Source organism: Protopterus annectens, chromosome 3.part0 (genome assembly GCF_019279795.1).
Source record: "Protopterus annectens isolate FY-2018-M chromosome 3.part0, PAN1.0, whole genome shotgun sequence".
NCBI lineage: Eukaryota > Metazoa > Chordata > Ceratodontiformes > Protopteridae > Protopterus > Protopterus annectens.
Window position 1 is genome coordinate 431595619 of NC_056731.1, and position 19700 is coordinate 431615318.

General features: G+C 35.9%; 1 protein-coding gene across 2 annotated transcripts in view; it reads left to right on the forward strand.

The window, feature by feature from the left end:
• Positions 1 to 19700, forward strand: part of SEMA5A (semaphorin 5A) — a 2688572-nt gene that overhangs the window by 1941604 nt on the left and 727268 nt on the right. For both annotated transcript variants that reach the window (XM_044064865.1, XM_044064863.1), the window contains one exon: positions 1588 to 1769. In XM_044064865.1, coding sequence (XP_043920800.1) covers positions 1588 to 1769 — 182 coding nt within the window. The remainder of the gene's footprint in view (positions 1 to 1587; positions 1770 to 19700) is intronic.

A 19700-nucleotide genomic window follows, 5' to 3' on the forward strand; every position in this document is an offset into this window, starting at 1 on the left:
AACTGTAAACAGTACATAAAATCTAATTCAGAAGTATCTCAAAATAAGCACTTGTCAGCAGTTGAAGCAAGTGATGGATTACAGCTCTGTCACACAGGGCTAGAAGGGGAATGGGGGGTCTTGTATCCACTCAGCAGTGGGACATGAAGTATGAAGGGAAACAAAAATGCAGTAAATTGATAAATTATAAAACCCATTAACAGCAGAACTTCTAGCCTCCAGCACTCAAAAGCATGATGAAAACAGTGTCCAGTTTAATTAAAATTGTAATATTTTCAAATTACTAGGGAAACTTCCACTTCCTCCCGTTTATTCAATGCCACAAATTAAACATCATATTTATTCATAGCTGGCATGGGATGGCATTTTCTCTGTATCAGGGTTTAATTTTTACTCCATCCTAATTTCCTATCAAAGTCCAAAAATCAGTTTCTTAAACATTTAAAACAGTTGATCCTTCACCCATGATTGCTCTTTTAAAGTATTTATTTTTATTAACTTTGTTTCTATAAATATATATGTGTGTGCGTATATATATATATATATATATATATATATATATATATATATATATATATAGGTGTAGATATTCACATTTTGTTAGCCGTGAGCATTCTACTAAGTCTGTAGTTTCTTTAAAGGATAAGTCCAGGACTCAGTATCATGAAAAAAAACATTTTAAGGTAATGTATGTACAATATTATGTATGGTCTATACCTTCACCTACCCTTCTGCCCCCCAGCAACCCCATACCCCTGCTAATTATATATACAAACTCAAAGATCGCACTAGTGTGTGGAAGGAACAAAACTCCACTCTCCACTGTACAGCCATCCTGCACAATGAATGTATGTACCCTTTGAGCTTCTGGGCTTTCGATGTTCCTGGCATGATCTTTTTAAAGTTCGAGCTTTTGGCAATTTGAGCTTCTGACAGGAACCTATGTATATTTATGCATATATGTGTGTGTGTGTGTGTGTGTGTGTGTGTGTGTGTGTGTGTGTGTATAGGCCTGCATGTTGTCATGTCATAAATGTTAATTTTTGGTAAAGATAAATTATTGAAATGTCAGCAGCAATTTTTTTCCATGATCACTTATTCCTTTTCTCATTGTAAGTCCACTCTATTAGTAGAAAAGATCTTGAGAACTGTAAAGCAAATAAAACTGATTGTGCAGCATGCTTGGTATTGTTCAGACCGATGTACTGTTCTGCATCTGCCTTCCTTCATACCAAAGCTCTGAAGTACAGGTGTCTTAATTCTATATAGTTTCCTCCCTGTCAGGATGTAGAGAGCTCAGGATACAGTCCATGCTTACAGATATGAAAGTACAGAAAGCACTTTCAACAATACCATCTGCTAGATTTTTATGTTTGAGAACTCAGTTTGTTTAATAGTTGGCATTTTATGGAGCAAGCTTTGGTCCAGATGTTCACCAGATTGCTTGCAAATCATTCTAATGATGTGAAATATGAGTGTGGCAGTAACGGCCTTCTTTAATCAGAACACTATGTTATGCTGTGTTTTCTTTATGTGTCAAGTTTCATCTCACAAGAAATGCTGTTATTTTATGTTTTATTCCCACAGGCAAAGAACATGACTGTTGATGGAGGCTTTGGGAACTGGTCATTGTGGCAGCCCTGTAGCCACACAGATGGTGCTTCAGTTGGTACTTGCTTGTGCAGAACACGCTCATGTGATAGTCCAACTCCACAGTGCGGAGGTCAGCAGTGTATTGGACCTTATATGGAGGTTGCTAATTGCTCCAGGTAACCTGAGACTTTGCATATATATGTATGTTAACATTGTGCTGTAATTTACAAACATATTGATTAAAGTGAAACTGCTGTGATGAATATTTGCAGCATTTCAAAATTTGTTACGTGCAGCACAATATACATTTGGTGGGATTACAGCCATCTGTGGTCTCAGAGAAGTATTTTGTAGCATGTACTGCAGTTGACAAGTGAAGGTTCCCTGAGTTTGCGGAGAGATTAACAAGCAATGTAAAAAGAATAATAATTAAACGGTTGGGCAGTCTTCGTCAAATACAAACCATTAGAAACTTGTTACAAGTTCAGTTTACTAAATGAGACCGGAACAGCAAAGTAAAAACGATTACACCCATATACCACTGATTCCAAATGAGTCAATGAACTCTAGTGTATAAGATTCATTACATTTGTAAAACAATTAATCCCCAAATTGTAGACAGGAGTACTCGATTCAGCTGTGTTTTAACTCACCATACACTGGGTAAGTAAAGACTCTATGATTTATTTATTTTTTTATTTATTTATTGCTCTGTTTTACTGGGAAGTCCAGCTGGGCACAAGCCCCATTTGCAGTGGAGGCCCAAGGCGAAATGTTGCATTTTACAGAATGAGTAGAAGACAGTTATACAATATTTATGTAATAAATGTACATACTTACATGGACTAGTAATAATATGACAGTTAAATCAAAAAAATAATAAATGTACATATGTAGAAGAGTAGGAATTTTAACGATGTGACAGTTACTGAAAACTTGGCAGTTAAATGAAGACTACAGTAAAATATTAGCTAATTTCAAGCATACAAGAGTCTAGTTATTTTCAAATGGAATCAACTATAATTAGATACTGAGTAGGAGACTGAAGTAATTATTAATTAATAAGAAATAAGTTGGAGATAGTTACAGATTATGAAGGAGTACTGAAGAGGTCCAGGTAAAAGGGAGACAGAGACACTAGTGAAGATGGGTAGATGATAAACAGCTAGTGACTGTGAAGAAGATGCTGTATTACTGCCAGTTACATAAGAGAGTGGTGACAGTAAGGTTTTGGAGATGATCCATGACAATCACATGTACACAGCTGGAAAAGGAGTAGCTAGGACTTTAGCAGAGTTTTAAATGTTTTTAGGGAGTGTTCTTGTGATACTGCTAGTGGGGTGGAGTTCCACGATTAAGTGAAGTGGTTGGAGAGCAGTGATTTGACAGCAGAATTGTTGTGTTTGGATACATGCAATAGGTATTTGTCTGCTGAACGTAGTGGCATGGAAGGGTTATGTTATGGATTTGTGGAAGTTGTGAGTTGGTTAGGTAGTGTAGTTAAAGACTGTAGGTTAGGTAATCTGTAAACCCAAGTGTGCCCACAATAGCACACTCACAACTTACCACCTTAATAAATATACTGTGCTACCAGCCAGAAGTCATATGCATCTACAGTTGTTATCCAATGTTTGAAAAGCTGGGTTGTTAAAATGTATGAGTCCTAAATTTGTTTATATATTTTGAATGATATTTATGTGCAGCTTTCAATGTTGTAGATATAAAATCAGTAAATAAATACTTCCTCTTGTTTTCAAAAATGCAACATATGCCTAGGCTGGTGTTAGAGTGCAAATACCTCTGTCTAAACTTTATAAAATAGATAACATTGCTGATATCTTTTCTGATTTATCCTTAGTTTAATGTCTGTTGCCAGCTTTTGATCACATGTGTAATGTCACACATCAAGTTGTAAATTAAGGTCCTGGTCTACCCAGAGTCCTACATACTTGAATGATTGTTTCAAAGGTGTTATTACTGATGTTTATATTATTCCACTCTGAAGGAACAATGCAGGTTTGTGGTTGGTGCCAAAGACTACTACCTGCATTTTAGAGAAGCTAAGGATTCGATTCCTTCTACCATACAAATTGGCAAAATTAAGCACACATCCCATATTCTCTAAATAAACACAGTGCATCTGTTGTAAAGCTGGTACTTACTAAGCAGCTTATGGAGGGGGGTGTTTAAATGCACAGTTGTTCTACATTGTACTACTGTAGATAAGAGCATATTTGTCTTATGTAGCAGTATCTTATATTGAAAGTTAAGAAAATCAAAATATAATGAAGTATTTATTAGTCAGTAAAACTGTATACCAGAGATCTCGAGTGGTTGCTGCCTGTTTTAACAAATGACCTGGATTGTTTTACTTATGTATGTTTAATGGATTTATGTTGATAGATCGAAAGTACATTTCAGTGAAACATACATGAAAGGACTCAGTTTCGCAAAAGTGCATTTTTATCGAAAATGCACTTTCATGAAAAAAAAATGCCAAAACCCTAAACAAATAAAACACTACTCACATTTATGCAGGGAGATAAGCCCCCTGTACCCCCCACCCCCCATACTTTAATATTCCAACTCCGAGACTGTACTACAGTAGGGAAAAGGGAATATTCCTTTACCCCACAGTGTCGCAATCTAAGCAACAGTTTGCTTAGTTGTACACTCAACACTATATGTTGATGTACAACTAAATCTACATACAAACTGCATGTTTTTTTTTTTTTTTTAAGTGCATTTTCGATAAAATGCACTTTCACGAAAGGGAGGTTGCTCATGTACGTTTCACTGAAACGTACTTTCAATGTTCTGACCAGGACCCATGTTTAATATCTCAAGTAGTCATTGCATATAGTCATTACCTTTTTTACTATGTGTAAATTGCAGGTTTCTAGATCAAATGAACTTGTCTGTTTCTCTATATATGTACATATACCAGTAATTGAAGTGAAACTTAATTGTTGTTGCATGAGGTAAGTATATAAATGGTTTACAATCAAAATGTGGAAAATCAAAACAATTTTCCACCTTTTGATCGACTTCGTTATCCGAATCTGGTAATACAAAATTCCCAAAATGTCAGAAATGGTCTCAAACCCCTTCTAGAATGCTGGCTAGGATAATTAATATCAAACCTTCACCCTCTAAGATAAAGCAAATTAACCATAACAACAAGTCTCTCATCTCTGATAAGGAAATTATTCAGGTCTTTGAAGAGATTTATCAAGAAGTTTACGGTCCCCAAAAACAAGTTGGAGATTTGTCCACAGAAAACTTCTCAGAAGACTTACAATTCCCAAAACTAAATGACGCCCAAAGAAATTCTCTCAAGTCACCATTAACTACTGATGAAATCCTTTTAGCTATAAATAAGTTGAAACCAGGAAAAGCTCCGGGTCCTGACGGGTATGTAGCGGAATTTTATAAATCCTTTAAACTACTGTTAGCACCTATTTTACTAAAAGTCTATAATTATATAACTAAATTTGGCATCACCGATCTTTACATTAATAATTCCAAAACTATTTTTATACAAAAGCCCAATGCTAAGAATTTCAGCCCCAATGATTACTGACCAATTGCACTAATTAATCTAGATATAAAAATTCTATCATCAGTTCTTGCTTATAGACTTAATAAAGTAATACCTCACATCATATCACCCGAATAACTAGGGTTCATGAGTAATAGGCATGTATGGGATAATACGTTAACCATAGAAGCTATAACAAACTTAACAGAAAATTACAGCTCCCCCAAATATGCACTCTCTGTAGACACCCAAAAAACCTTTGACAGAGTCAGCTTACACTTTCTCTTCAAGATTCTGAAGCACTATGATTTTCCTGATGAATATATCAATATGGTCAGAACCCTATATAATAAAGCGACTACCACATTAAATATAAACAAAAAGAAATCAAACCCAATTCAAATAACCAATGGCACAAGACAGGGATGCCCGCTTTCACCATATCTAGTCAACCTTTATTTAGAAGTAACTTCTCCTGAAATTAAGTCAAAAAACATTCCAACATCCTGTATATATTTCTAAGGTCCTAGAGAGATATACTGCTTTTGCGGATGATTTAAATATTTACTTTGAGTTTCCCTCGATGGATTTAGAAAAGATTCTAAGCACCATTGATAAGTTCTCATTATTCTCAAATGATGCTATCAATCCAAACAAATCAATAATTTATCCACTAAATTCCCTAAGACACAAAGAATTCTTCATTCCAGAAACAAAAATCAAAATAAATTATTCACTCAAATATCTAGGTATTACTTTCACTCACCCTCAACAGGAAGTAATTAAAAATAATTTTTATAAAACGTGGTGCAAAGTCCTGGAAGATCTCACAAAATGGAAAAATCTTAAACTTTCCCCACTTTCTAAGACAACAGTTATAAAAATGAACATCCTCCCTAAAATTCTCTTTCATGTCTATGCCATTAATTAGATTACTCCTAACAGCTTTTTCTCAAAAATGGAAACTTTTCTAGGTAAATTTATCTGGTACCCCAAGAATACTAGGATTAGTTACTTCAGACTCACCCTCCCCAAAGAGAAAGGAGGCATGGGCTTCCCTGACTTTCAAACGTACTATAACATAATTAATGCCAGTCATATCATATGCATAATCAATTCTGAACCCTCAAATAAATGTTGGCACCCCCTTTGGATAAAAATCTACTACTTTCCCATCATTGATTCCAAACTGAACCCAAAAGCCATTCCTTTCCTCAATACTAAAACTCTTAAAGACTTTAAGATTCATCCTACATTAGTGAAAAATACTCTTTGTTTCCAAAAGCTCATAACATCCTTAAATTTAAAGAATTCCTTAATTATGGCTCAACCAATTCACTTAAATCCCAACTTCAGATTAAATAATAATATGCTAAATCTAGACAAATTTCCACTCATCAAGAACTGCCTAGTTTGGGATTTTTATAAGGTCAAGAATCTGTCATTTGATTCTATTATAGCATCTTTCGCTGTTAATAAAAAAAAAATTATATAATTATTAAACAAATATTATATCTAGTAACTCTTTTTACAGCTGAGGTTATAATAACACCATTAGAATTCCAACTCTATCAACAATTAGAGCTCTGCTTATGCTAAAGACCAAAATGTTATCAAATACTTATAATTTAGTATCAAAAATAAAGCACCAAGACACAATCCTTTACTCCAAGTATTGGGAGAGCAAAAACAAGGAATTAACTGTTGACCAAAGATTAGTGGCAATTGATTTAACTATAAAACTATCCCCTTTCAAAAAATTAATTTACACTCAGTTTATGATAAACAACAATGCTTACCACATGCCTTTCTTTTTGAATAAGATTAACCCCACTGTATCACCTGTTTGTCACACATGCTCTAACTCAATAGCCGATACCTTACACATATTCTGGTCCTGCAAAAACATATACAAATTATGGTGCTTTTTGAGAGCACAACTCGAGAACGTGGGATACATGAAATCCACTCTTTTGTGAGAAGTGGCAATTCTAAATATATTTCCCAGCTCTTACAACTTTGAGTCCAAGCATATCATTGTAACACTGTGCACTTTCCTCAAAACCTATATAACACTTAATTGGCTAGATAGAACCAAAACATCTTGGAAAGAGTTTAATAAGTATATCACTACTTTTACAAAACAAGTGAACACCAAATACTGTTTTATATGAGACTATGTTTATCTCTAACTGCTGTATTAGTGCTGCAATTCATATGTCTGATACTTTAAATTTCTTTTTGTTGATTGTATGTAACTTACTTTAGTTGAAAGCCAGTTATCTTTCTATATTTGTTCTGTATATCGAAAAATATAATAAAAATTATATTGGAAAAAAAAAAGAAATGGTAACCACTGAATCGACATTCAGAAGTTCCAATGTCAAAATCCTATGTTACCAGTAATGTCTCTATATCTCTATAGGAAAGAATGTTGGAGAAATCATACTTTGCACAGAAAAAGTATGCATCCTAAACATTTGTATCCATAAGTAATAAATTGCCACATTTATTGGTTAAAGAAAATAAGGACAATTCATTTTACTTTGATAAAAAGTGTGGTCATCATACTGTAAATGACCACATTAAGATGAGCAAGACAGGAATAAGAAATCAGTATTGAGAACTTTGAGGCTTGATATAGGCATAGTGACAGAAGGTAAGACTCCTGGTAATGTACCTTTTCAGTGCGCTGACCACCCATGGTGCCTGGTAACTGCAGTGACAGGAAGCAATAGAATGGGTTAGGTAAGATAGCACTCGGGCTCGACAAGTAAATAGATAGGGGGGATCTGTCATAATTTGTAAACATAGCACAAAGATATTTGAGGAAAACATGCACCTGGGGTTTGGGCTTAACTTGACACAGAATATAGCTAAAAGGCATGGCAAGTAAACATAGCTCACATGCATGACAGGTAAATATCCACTTGAATGGGGCTTTGCATTGCACTGAACATAGCTCAAGGGCATGACAGAATATGGCAAGAGGGCAAGACAGTTAAGTAGCTTCTTGGGGTGGGAAGATCAACATGGTGGAGGCCAATACAAACAAATAAACAAAAAATGACAATATCATGCCATAGAATTAATTAGTCAACAAAAACAAATGCAGAATCCATTTTTAAGTGCAGTAATGCATTCCAGGGTGGGCATTAAAGAGAAATAACAGACCTTTAAGGGCTAAAAACAAAATCCTGTTGTGGTATGAAATCTTATGGCACCCCTGGACAGTTTGTCTGTAATGCCCACCCTTTATTGCTTACTTGATTAAATGAGATAAACAATTATGAGAACATACGTTCACTTTTTTGAAGACTTTGAGCAGCATCTTAAATTTTACTTCTTTACTGTGCATAGTACCAGGACAGACTATGCGATTCATTTGTGACACCTCATATGTTTTCTTCTGTGCAAAACACATGTCTGTTGCTTGTCTGATAAAACCTAGCTCTTGTTTATTCTTAAAATAACAGTTACATAACTGCTGAAAATTAAACTTAATTTCTGCCTTTGCTACATTGACCCGAGGATGAACAAGTGTTAGAAAGACCAGAAATGGGGAAAAAGGAGCTGCAGACATCAGGAAGCTAGTAATTCTGACTGTAAGGAAAAGGGGTACAGACTTGTAGCAATCTAATTACCTCATTGACTTCTAACTTCATTACTACCCAAAAGAAAATATAATCTATCCTCTTTGAACAGGTACTTCTGTTGAGGCATTCATTCAGTTTAAAGACCTATCACTAACTGTCTGTGTGTACCTGGAAAGGTCACAGGTCATATATCACATTGCATAATAGTTCTTCGGCCAAGTGAATTAACAAAATACAGGATGAAAAAATAATATATATACTTTACAGGAACACTTTATAATCTCAAACTACTGAAATGTTGTTGAATTTCAGTATCTCGAGACTATAAAGCCGAATGTTGAAAATAGTGAAAGTTCATAATCGCAAATTTGAATATCTCGAATTCGCAGTTATGGACTTATGCTATGTTGTTTCCGGGTGTGTTTGTTGATGGTACGCAGTGCCGTGTGTGGATCTAGGTGTTATGTCAGGTTAGCGAGTGTTTTGTAAGGGTTTTGAGTGGGAGGTAGAGTGTATGTGAGTGTGCTGGTATGTTTCATGTGCATGTGAGGGACTGGAGAATGTGCATGTGAGAGTTTGCTTTTGTTTCTTGTATGTGCGATCTTGGAGTTAGTATATATAAGTAGGGGGGTGTGGGTGGTGTAGGGGGGGCTTGCCCCCTACGTATGTGTGTATGAGTTGTGTATGTGTGCAGTTTTATGTTTTAAAATTGTGATGTGGGTGTTTTGGTGTATGTGTGGTGTGGTGTGTGCGGTTTGTTTGGGTTACTGAATTTCACGGTTTTGTAGTTTCGGTGTTTTGTGGATTCGGTTTCATGGTCTCAAGATACTGAAATTCGATGTTTCAGTATTTCGAGATTATGAAGTGAATCCATACTTTACACATCCCAAGTGTAGTCATCCCAAGTACAAAAAATAAGTAAGTGCATTGTTACACATCAAGCAGCCCAGCTACAGCATGGCCAAGTGCTTCACTGCAGTGAAGTAAAAAACAAGGGTTACCGCTCACTTCCATTTCTCCAGTCAGTGAAATAAAATACCTATACACGTTCTCTCACTCTGACTTAATCAGCATGTGTTTCAATTCTTAAAAATACATTTTTAATCTCCAAAGATTTACTATTTTTGTCTACATTCTCCAGCATTAGCCTCGAATTTGAGTATGTGCCCTCTTTAGTCAGAGAGGTGACAATAGAACACAAAGTCAGAATTACAGTTTGGTAATGTAACCCCTTCAGTCTGATAAATGGGTTAATCACATAATAGAACTAGTTGAAGAAACACAATGTTCTTCTAATACAGTTCATGTTATAGCTTTACCATCTAAGCTGGGAGTGCTAGCAGAAAAGACAAATGTAGCTGCTAGTTTTCCCAGAGGCACAAAGACAGGGAAGTGCAACTTATCCATTCATATGTCCTAACCTATAGCTGGCTCTGTTATTATTAGGTGGGGTGGCTGCATGTGCCATACCAACTGGAATTTTCTCCTGCTTGCACAGCCACTATGAGAGGCAAAGCTCCCTGTGTGGACACCAGTGTGTCACTTGTCTACACTTTCCAGTTTTGGTGGAGCTCAGGCCAGGTATGGTAGAGGTCTTCCAAGAATAAAGTAATCTAATATGCCATTCCACTTTAAGACCTGTTATTACTTTACGTTGTTGTGAACTATAAACATGAAAAGGGGTACGTATTCGCACCTCTCATCTGTCCAGAATTTTGTCAGATCTGCAGAATTTTTTCCTCAAATGTTTGGTCTGTTTCTCAAAAAAAATATGATTTTCTAGCAAACCATTGAGCATTAAAGTCAGTAAATAATGACAGACATTTGAGTTTTGAGCCTCATGTCCTTCATAAAATGCATGCTGATGTAAAACTTGTTATAAAGCTATAAATTTGTAGAATAGGAGCGAATTTTAACATCTGCCACTAATTCTGGTCCTTTTTTCCATTCCGCTATGTTTGATTTTGTCTAGGTTTCTTCACTGTGAGTTTGAGAGGTATACATACACATAATAAAGAATAAAAAATCAAAAGTTTCCTCCTTTTAGACTGAACTATTTAATATGGTACTAAAAAGGAAATCAGGAGTTTGGAATGCTTTGAGAAAAACTTTACTGAATGATATAACTCTTAGTAAAGAAATAGAACGGTACATAATTATGATCTCAGACAGGTCTGATATGCAGAAAGCTAGCAAAGGCTGTGGCATGATTTAATATTATTTATTTATTTATTTGCAGTTTGTTTGCCAGTATAGTCCAATTGAGCCACAAGGAGCCCATTTTCAATGGAGTCCTGGGGAGAAAAGCTCCAGAAAAGTGCAAATACATAGTACACATTGCACATTTACATTACAGATTATCTCATAGGAATACAAAGTAAATATAATAAGAAAAGGTTAACAGTGATAGAGTACATCAGTATAGTTTGTAAAACAGCAATAAAAACACTTTTTTTACACAAAAGTAGCAGCATATAGGGTAACTGTTAAGTAGTTGGTCAAATAGTTCAATAGAGCTGTGCAGTTATAGGAGGCAGTAATGGCGTATTTAGTTCTAGGAGAGTAGGAAGTGGTATTAGAAGGATTAGGTAGGATGAGAACAGGAGCACTTCCATTGTGAAGTTAGGTGTGAGTGCAGCAAAGTTTTAAATGAGGAGAGACTGCTGGTGATGTGGATAGGAGATGGTAGAGAATTCCAGAGGCATGCAAGAGAGATGGACATTAAGTGATTCCCAGCTGGACATGTGGGTTTGTGCAATTTATTTAGTTTTTGGGAATTAGATCTTAGAAGTCATTCTGGTTCATACATTTTAAAGGTCGTGGCTAGGGAGGGAAAAGACAGGGGTTGTAAATGAGTTTGTATGCTTGGATGTGTTGGGTATAAGTGAGAAGGTTAGGTAGCTCAAGCCAGTTTAGTTGGTGAAGAGAATTACAATGGTGAGAAATGGCTCTGTGACCTGCTGCAAAAATTTTGATATCTTGTTATAGCAAGAGGAGAGTTTTGTTTTGAGGGAGGATTGTAGGTTGGTGAGGATAGAGGCACCATATTGAAGGCATGGAATGAGATAAGTATTGGCTAGTATGAGCCTAGTGGAAGGAGAAATATAACGATTATGGCGTTATAGCATACCACATTTTTTGTGGGTTTTTTTGATATTTACTTGTAAATTTTGTTGAATTTTATGTGATCATCTATGAGTACTCTTAGTATTTTAGTGTTAGAGACTATTTCTAGGGAAGTATTATTTTTGCTGATGATTATAAATGAGTGTTTATCTGGGGAGGAGGTTTTGGAGGCAGTGAATAACATAAGTTTAGTTTTGGTTGCATTAAGAGCCAAATGGTTGTCTAGCATCCACTGCTCAGTAGAGGAGAAGGCAGTTTGGGTAAGCTTATTTACAGTGGGGATAGAAAGGGAGGAGCAGATAATGGTAGAATCTTCGGCATATTGTATGAGGCTGGAGTTTGGAATGGCTTGGTAGAAGTCGTTAATGAATATGTTGAATAGTAGGGGGCCTAAAGCATTGGGGGACATCTGTGGGAGTATTAAGGAAAGGTGAAGTGGGTTTATTCCATTTGACTGCTTGTTGTCTGCTTGTGAGGTAGCTGGAGAACCACTTGGCACAGGAAGGGGATAGGTTTAGTTTGGAGAGTTTATTAAGAAGCAGGTTGTGGGAAATAGTGTCAAATGCCTTGAGAGGTCGAGGAGAAGGGTGGACATGAAATGGCTGGAATCACGGGCTTTGTTAATTGTTTCAAGGAAGGAGAGGAGAGCAGTGGAGGTGCTATGACCGGGTCTGAATCCATGCTGTGTGGGGATAAGAAGCTGGCTGTTGATGGGATAGGGTAAGAGTTGTTTGTGGATACATTTTTCAAGAAGCTTAGAAACAGGGGATAAGATAGCAATAGGGTGGAAGTTTGGAATGTCATTATTATTACCTCCTTTATGTAGAGGAATAATAAAGGCTTTCTTCCAGAGCTGGGGGACCTGGCTTTCTGAGATAGACTGATTAATTAGTATGCTGATAGGGAGAGCAATGGCTTCTTTGGCTACTTTTAGGAAGTAGGAGGGAATTTCATCAGGGGCATTGGAACCATGTTTTAATTTTAGAAGCTTTTTATGGTGGATATAGAGATGGGATTGATAGAGAAAGGTGGAGGTTGGGGGCAAGGGATGCTAGGGGAGGAAGGGATGGGTGCATGCTGAGGAGGGGTTGTAGAGCTGTAGGTGAAGGATGATGTTAGCTTGCTTATGGACTCTGTGAAGAAAGAGTTAAATTTGGTGGCTAAGTCCATGTCAAAGGCATCTGGATTGGGGCAAGGGTTTTCTTTCTTGTATACCTTAAACAACATCTTTGTAACCCATTTTCTGTACTAGGACTTGTTGGTCCAGTAAGAGGCATCATACCCTGCTGTATTAAACTGGAAGTGTATGAGATATTAAATGGGTTATTACCACACAAAGCCTTAAAGTTATCTGCAAGGTTGAAACATGTCTTTTGTGCACATAGGAGACATTTGACCCACTAGTGCACCAGTTTCTGCCTGATGGATATAAGTCTTATGCCATTTTCTGTTGCTGTACATATTATCACTTTAGAAGTTTTCATTTAGTGTTTACTAAATCTTCTAGAGATCCTCACTGTATCTACTCTGCTCACTTTGTGCTTCATGTGCTAGCTATATGGTCCAGTGTCTTAATACATTTCAGCATGTGAACATACAATGAGTTACCAAATTAAAAAGCACAAACTGTAAAAACAAACACAAAAAAATAGCCTCCTAATGTGTAGTGTTAGATTTCATCTTCTTAATAAACAGTGCCTTCTTAATAAACAGTGCCTCCTCTGAAACAGAAACACACCACTATATTAACACTGCATTGTCACTCTTGAAATACCTGCATTTTTCTTCTATGCCACTCTTTTGAATGATGTGTATGTTTATGCTTTTACATGCTCAGCACGCTTATCCAATTAACAAGTTAAAGTAAATTATTTGTTGTTTTTTTTAGAGCACTTTTTACTCCCCTGCTGCATCCTACAGCTTTTGACCCAATTCCCCATGCACATCTCTGGATCTACCATCTTCTGCTTTCCCCCTGACTTTCTTCAATATAGCTGGGCTGGTACAGAGACTAAAGGCATCCTGGGGGCCTTGTCATCACCTTCAGCTGAGGGCTATCTGTACTTTATGACCTACTCCATTCCTCCCCCTCCCATTAACTGTCAGCGTCTATAGTTTCTTCCAAGCAGCAGATGTGGAGTGGGGACATGTGGCATACTTCCATCTCCTCTGTGGCAGTGCAGCCCTGTCCTGCACCACCACTCCCCCCCCCTCTTTGGAGCATGTGTCTTGTTGTGGCATCCCTAACCTCCAACAGGGATCATCACAAGGAACATGCATGGGATGGGCACTCCCATCCCTCACTGCTGCTGCTGTGTAAGTCACCCTTGCTGCTAGCCATACCCAGTTTGGCTGAGCTGTAATCAGGGCTTTGTTTCTCTGCACCACCAGAGTGGCTCAAAAGTAAATTAAATGAATGCAAAGATGTAGTAAGTCTGGGAACATTTTCTGCTTGAGAGCAAGAGAATAGCCCATGCCATCAACAGCACAAAATGCTGCCTTTGCAATCATACTACATGATTTGAGTGCTGCTTGTGAGCAAAAATTGTTTTAGCTTTCTGTATTTAATAGATGTAATCAGCTTGTGATACTATAGGTCTTCTCACTCCACTGAGCATGGTTGGACTAGTACATTAAAATAAGAAAGACATTTTACAAGGGTAAATAATGTGTTTAGCACATATTTCAGGTACATTCAACATCTCCTCTCCATATACACACAGACATGCACATGCATGCATGAATGCAAAGGTGCATGAACATGCATATTTGCGCACAAATACACACACACACACACACACACACACACACACACACACACACACACACACACACACACTAGGGTTGTGGTAGAAAAAATGCTGCGGCTTTTACTTGCCAGATAACTTTACACAGGTGCAAGAAAACCAGGGTAGTAGGCAATGCCTTTTAACTAGCATTATGGCAGAGCTAAATCATGGTCAGATTAGGTCATAGGCAGGGTAATAGGCCAGTGCCCCCTATCCTACCACTCTTCCTTTACTTGGTCATCTCTCCATAATTATCAGAACATGGCATTCACATTTCTTGACATATATATTATTTTATTTATTTACTTTTTTACATTTGCAGTGATTGCAGAGATATGAATTGAATTTAAACTGTATTTGAAATGTTAATACCAAAAACACTTGACTGTCATTTGCTAAATAAAACAAAAAGCTTTTATGATGAAACTAAACTTAAAATCAGCATTAATAACAATAAAGCATATCCTGCAAGTCACTAAAGTGAAAAAGTAGGTTAGTTTTCAGTTTCAATTACCTTCCTGCATAGACCATGATAAATATGTATGTGCATACAGCTACCCAAGTCATCATGCAATTTCAAATCTTGAATGAGCAAAAAATCCCGAAATTTGTAGAGGCGCTACTGCTCCTCGAGAAAAAAAAAAGTAGAAAGTCTGAATTAAAATGGAAGAAGTCTTACCAATGAAGGTAAATATAAGTCATTTTGTTACTTTAAAAAAATGCAATTTGCTTTGCATTTGTTTTTTATAATATACTACTCTGATTTAAGCATAGTTATTAACAACGTTTCTCTTGCCTCCACTAACACAGCTCTTATCTACTATGGTAATGATTCCACTTATCTGCACAGCTAAACTATATCTGAAATTCAGAAGCTTACTTGACTCTGCTTCACCTCCACTGATGCTTGGCTCAACAGTCCAGTCTTGTTCTAAACCAGGAAAAGAATCAGCCCCAAGTAGAACTCTAACATGGAAACTAAATTCATCCTTTTTTCTAATAGTATCACCACTGACTCTATTCCCTATAACAAGCTCCTAAGTGCCAGAATTAGTGAAAATCTAAAATTTGACCTTTTTGTCCAACAGGTATTAAAAAAAAACAAACCAAAAACTTGGACTGCTATACAGGGCAAAATTTACTTTAATACAGTGTGCTCACAAGTGCATGTCAACTGCCTTCCTATTTCCAGCGTTCTCATATACTGCCCTCATCTTCACAAGTTTGCTTTCAACCCTAGCTTCTATTACTCGATGAGTTCTACAAGAACATATCCCTTATGTAGTCTTCCTTAGCCTCAGTTCAAAACATCATCTTTCCTCATTTACAAATCTCATCTCCTCAAAAACAAAAAACAAAACAAAAAAACTATTGTTTAATTAAAAAGGTGATATGCTCCACTACAACATGATAAACCTCCTTGGAAGTCCAGAAGGGAGTGAGGCAGTAGTGTCCTGTGGACTGGGAAGAGCTCCTGATGAGGGGACGTGGGAGGAGGGGTGGGCCCCCTCCTCAGATGTTCCCAGTGCGTGCCAGAGATCAATGTGATATGCTCTTATGAATGCATCCAGAATGTGAAATGTGTAATACCACGTTCATTATATATCATATTATGTCTGATACATATCTTTTAATACTACTATAATATTCCATACTATTATGCAGTATACCTTCATATTCCTTGCCTTATGAATAAACCTTATGTAATGTTTTGTTGTCTTTATGTAGCTTATATATTTATATCTTCAGCTGTATGCTGTGTATCTATAGTTATGTTTGTTCATCTCTGTACTGATTGTTACCATTTTCAGCTTTTCTCCCCATACCGCCAGAGAAAAGGAGTTTCAAACTCAGTCAGACTTTGCCATATACAATGCAAACAAAAAGAATAATAATTATTCACATATTTACCCTTGTCACTGTAATAACTTTTAATGGTGAAAAAATCATCCTGGAAAACATAAGCATCTTTAATAAGATTAAGCCAAGTCATACCATTCTAAATTGATGTCCTGAAATATACTCATCCAAGTAACTTGTGTACCAAAACAAAACCACACTGAGACAAGAAACTTTAGTTCACAGATTCTCTGGCCCATGCTGTTTCAAACTATGAGGACTTTTTGTAGGTGAATTTGACTGCAACCAATATACAAAGTGGCTCAGAAACTGACAGCATGCATGCTATGAAAAAGATCTAGTAGAAAGAAAAAAATCTAAATTAACCAGAGACATTCGAGATTATGAACACAAGAGGGCGTTCGTGTTTCCAAGCTTTCAAAGAAACAGGAGAAAGAGTGTCTCTTTTCAAAAAGGAAATCCGGTTTCAGAAAAATATGCTAGTAAGAACTTCCTGTCTGGCGAGAGTGGAGCGTCTTCGTGGGAAGAAGATGACAGAGAAATCTTTCCTAGACTACCAGTTGCAGCAAACCCAGAAGCACTCCACAAAACCTATTCAGAACCAAATGGATATCATACCAATACTAAGAAAAGGGGTTGAATAATACAGAACGCCAGAGAGACTCGGGCGATGGACAACATAAGAAAGGTAGATGGACATAACTTGCATAGTAATTATGTTGTTAACTTGTCGAGTTACAAACTAGATAAGATAGAACTTTCTGTTTTAGAGAAGGGTTTAAAATTTGTACCCACATGTTTACCCAAAAGTATGAGGTTAAAACTGAGTTGTTTCAATTATGCCGAAAAATGCATTTAAAGGAACATTTCTTTAGATTAAATAAAATGACTGAGTCAGATGTTAACTGTGATGCTTTATTTTCACTAGATAGTGAAATGGAAAGTGAAGAAAGCTTTTATTCATGTGCATCGGGTAGTGAAGAGGAAAATAATGCTTATGACTTATTAAGTACACATATGCTTAAAGATAACAACTATTTTTTACCTCCATGTAGAAATTCTAATATAGTACGATTTGAATCACTACTGAATACAATGCTGGAAAAGGAAATAGAGGATTTTATGAATAAAAAGCATACTTATAATTTAACAAAATTGGAATGGGAAAAATTGCAACAACTGAGTAAAAACTGTAATATAGTTTTTAAACAAGCAGATAAAGGGGGAAAACTTGTTATATTAGATTCTCATGATTATTATGGTATGTGCATGCAACATTTAGATAACAACAATATGTATTGCAAAACTAACATTAGTCAGTTACGCAAGGCAGAAAAGGATTTTGAAATATTATTACAGAAAGGTGTGAGATTACACTATCTGAGTCAAATGGATATAAATAGAAAAATAAATGTGAAGAACAGAAAAATTGCAAAATTCTTTTGCCTACCCAAAATTCATAAAGATCTGAACCGACCACCTGGTCGGCCTATTGTGTCAGCTTTTGGATACTTTACTTATAATCTTTGCATCATGTTACATGAAATACTGATAAAAAAAGTTCTGTTATTACCTTCCTATATACAGGACTCATATGATTTTCTAGGGAAAATAAAGGATATACACTGGGGTGAAAACATGTACTTTATTACGGTGGATGTAGAGAGTCTCTACACCAACATTTCACATACTTTGGGCTTGGAAGCCATAAAATTCTTTTGAATGATAGCCCTAAAACATATTATATTTTGGAATTGGTGGAATTCTGCTTAAAAAATAATTTTTTTGAATTTAATGGCACTGTTTATAGACAAGTTACAGGTACTGCTATGGGGGCAGCGTTTGCGCCAGCCTATGCTAACCTGTTTATGGGGCTATTTGAAAATGAACATCTTTATAGGTTGCCTTTCTTTCAAAATAATGTTCTAAGATATTACAGATTTATTGATGACTTAATTTTCATCTGTCATGGTGACCAGGATACATCAGATAATTTCATTGATGAATTAAATAACAACAGATTTGGCATAAAATTTAGTGATGTACAGCAGGGAAATCAGGTTAATTTTTTGGATATCTCGCTTAAAGGCAATAATGGCTTTCCCATACATACCAGCATTCATAGAAAATTTGATGAAATAAGCTGGAAAATGTGGGGAGATAGTTGCCATCCCCCCCATACATTGTCAGCTATCCCCTATGGGGAATTTTTGAGAATAAAAAGACTTAACTCTGATATTGATATGGCTTATAGGGAGGCCTACAAAGTGGCCGAGATATTTAAAATTAGAGGGTATAACCCAGATAATGTAGAAAATAGTTTATATAGAGCCTTTAAACAGAGTAAAGGCACTATTAGACAAAATAACTATGAAGGTAGTAATAAATATGTGACTGACCAGGAGAGAATGTTTTTTGTTACAAAGTACACTAACTTCTCTATAATTGGTAATAAAATGATTATGGAATATTGAACTTTATTAAAAAGATGTAGCATCATTAAAAATATAAAACTAATGACATCATATAGAAAGGGAAGTATACAGGACTTTTGATACAGTATTTATAAAAAGCCCTGTATTAATGGATTAAATGTTGTGCAGAATCTGGGAACATTCCCTTGTGGAAAGTGTGCCATATGCAAACATGTTGTAAATGAAGTGAATAAAATAAATGGTAAAACTTTTGTTACAAAAGCTAAATATACATGTATAAGCAAAGGTGTTGTTTATGTTATATTTTGTGATTGTAATAAATATTATATTGGAGAAACAAAAAGAATGTTAGCAGATAGGATAAAAGAACATATTAGAGATGTTAAAAATAATAAAACTACTAGTCCTATTGCTGAACATTTTAATTCTGTACATCATGGAAATATTGAGAATATAAAAGTGTCTGTTTTGGAACATGTTCCATTATATTATAATGATGTTGATAGGCAAAAAAATATGTTAAGACAAAAGGAATGCATTCTGATTATGAAATTTGGGACTTTACATCCATATGGAATGAACAGAGAATGTAACTGGCAATGTCTTGTTTAAGACTATGACTTTAAATATATCTAATATATGTGACTTGATAGTTTAATTATATAATTGATTAATTACTTGTTTTTTTGTATATATTGCAAGTGTTTTATGAGTTTTACTGTTTTACTCTGTAAAGGCTGTTGGCCGAGGCGGTAGAGAA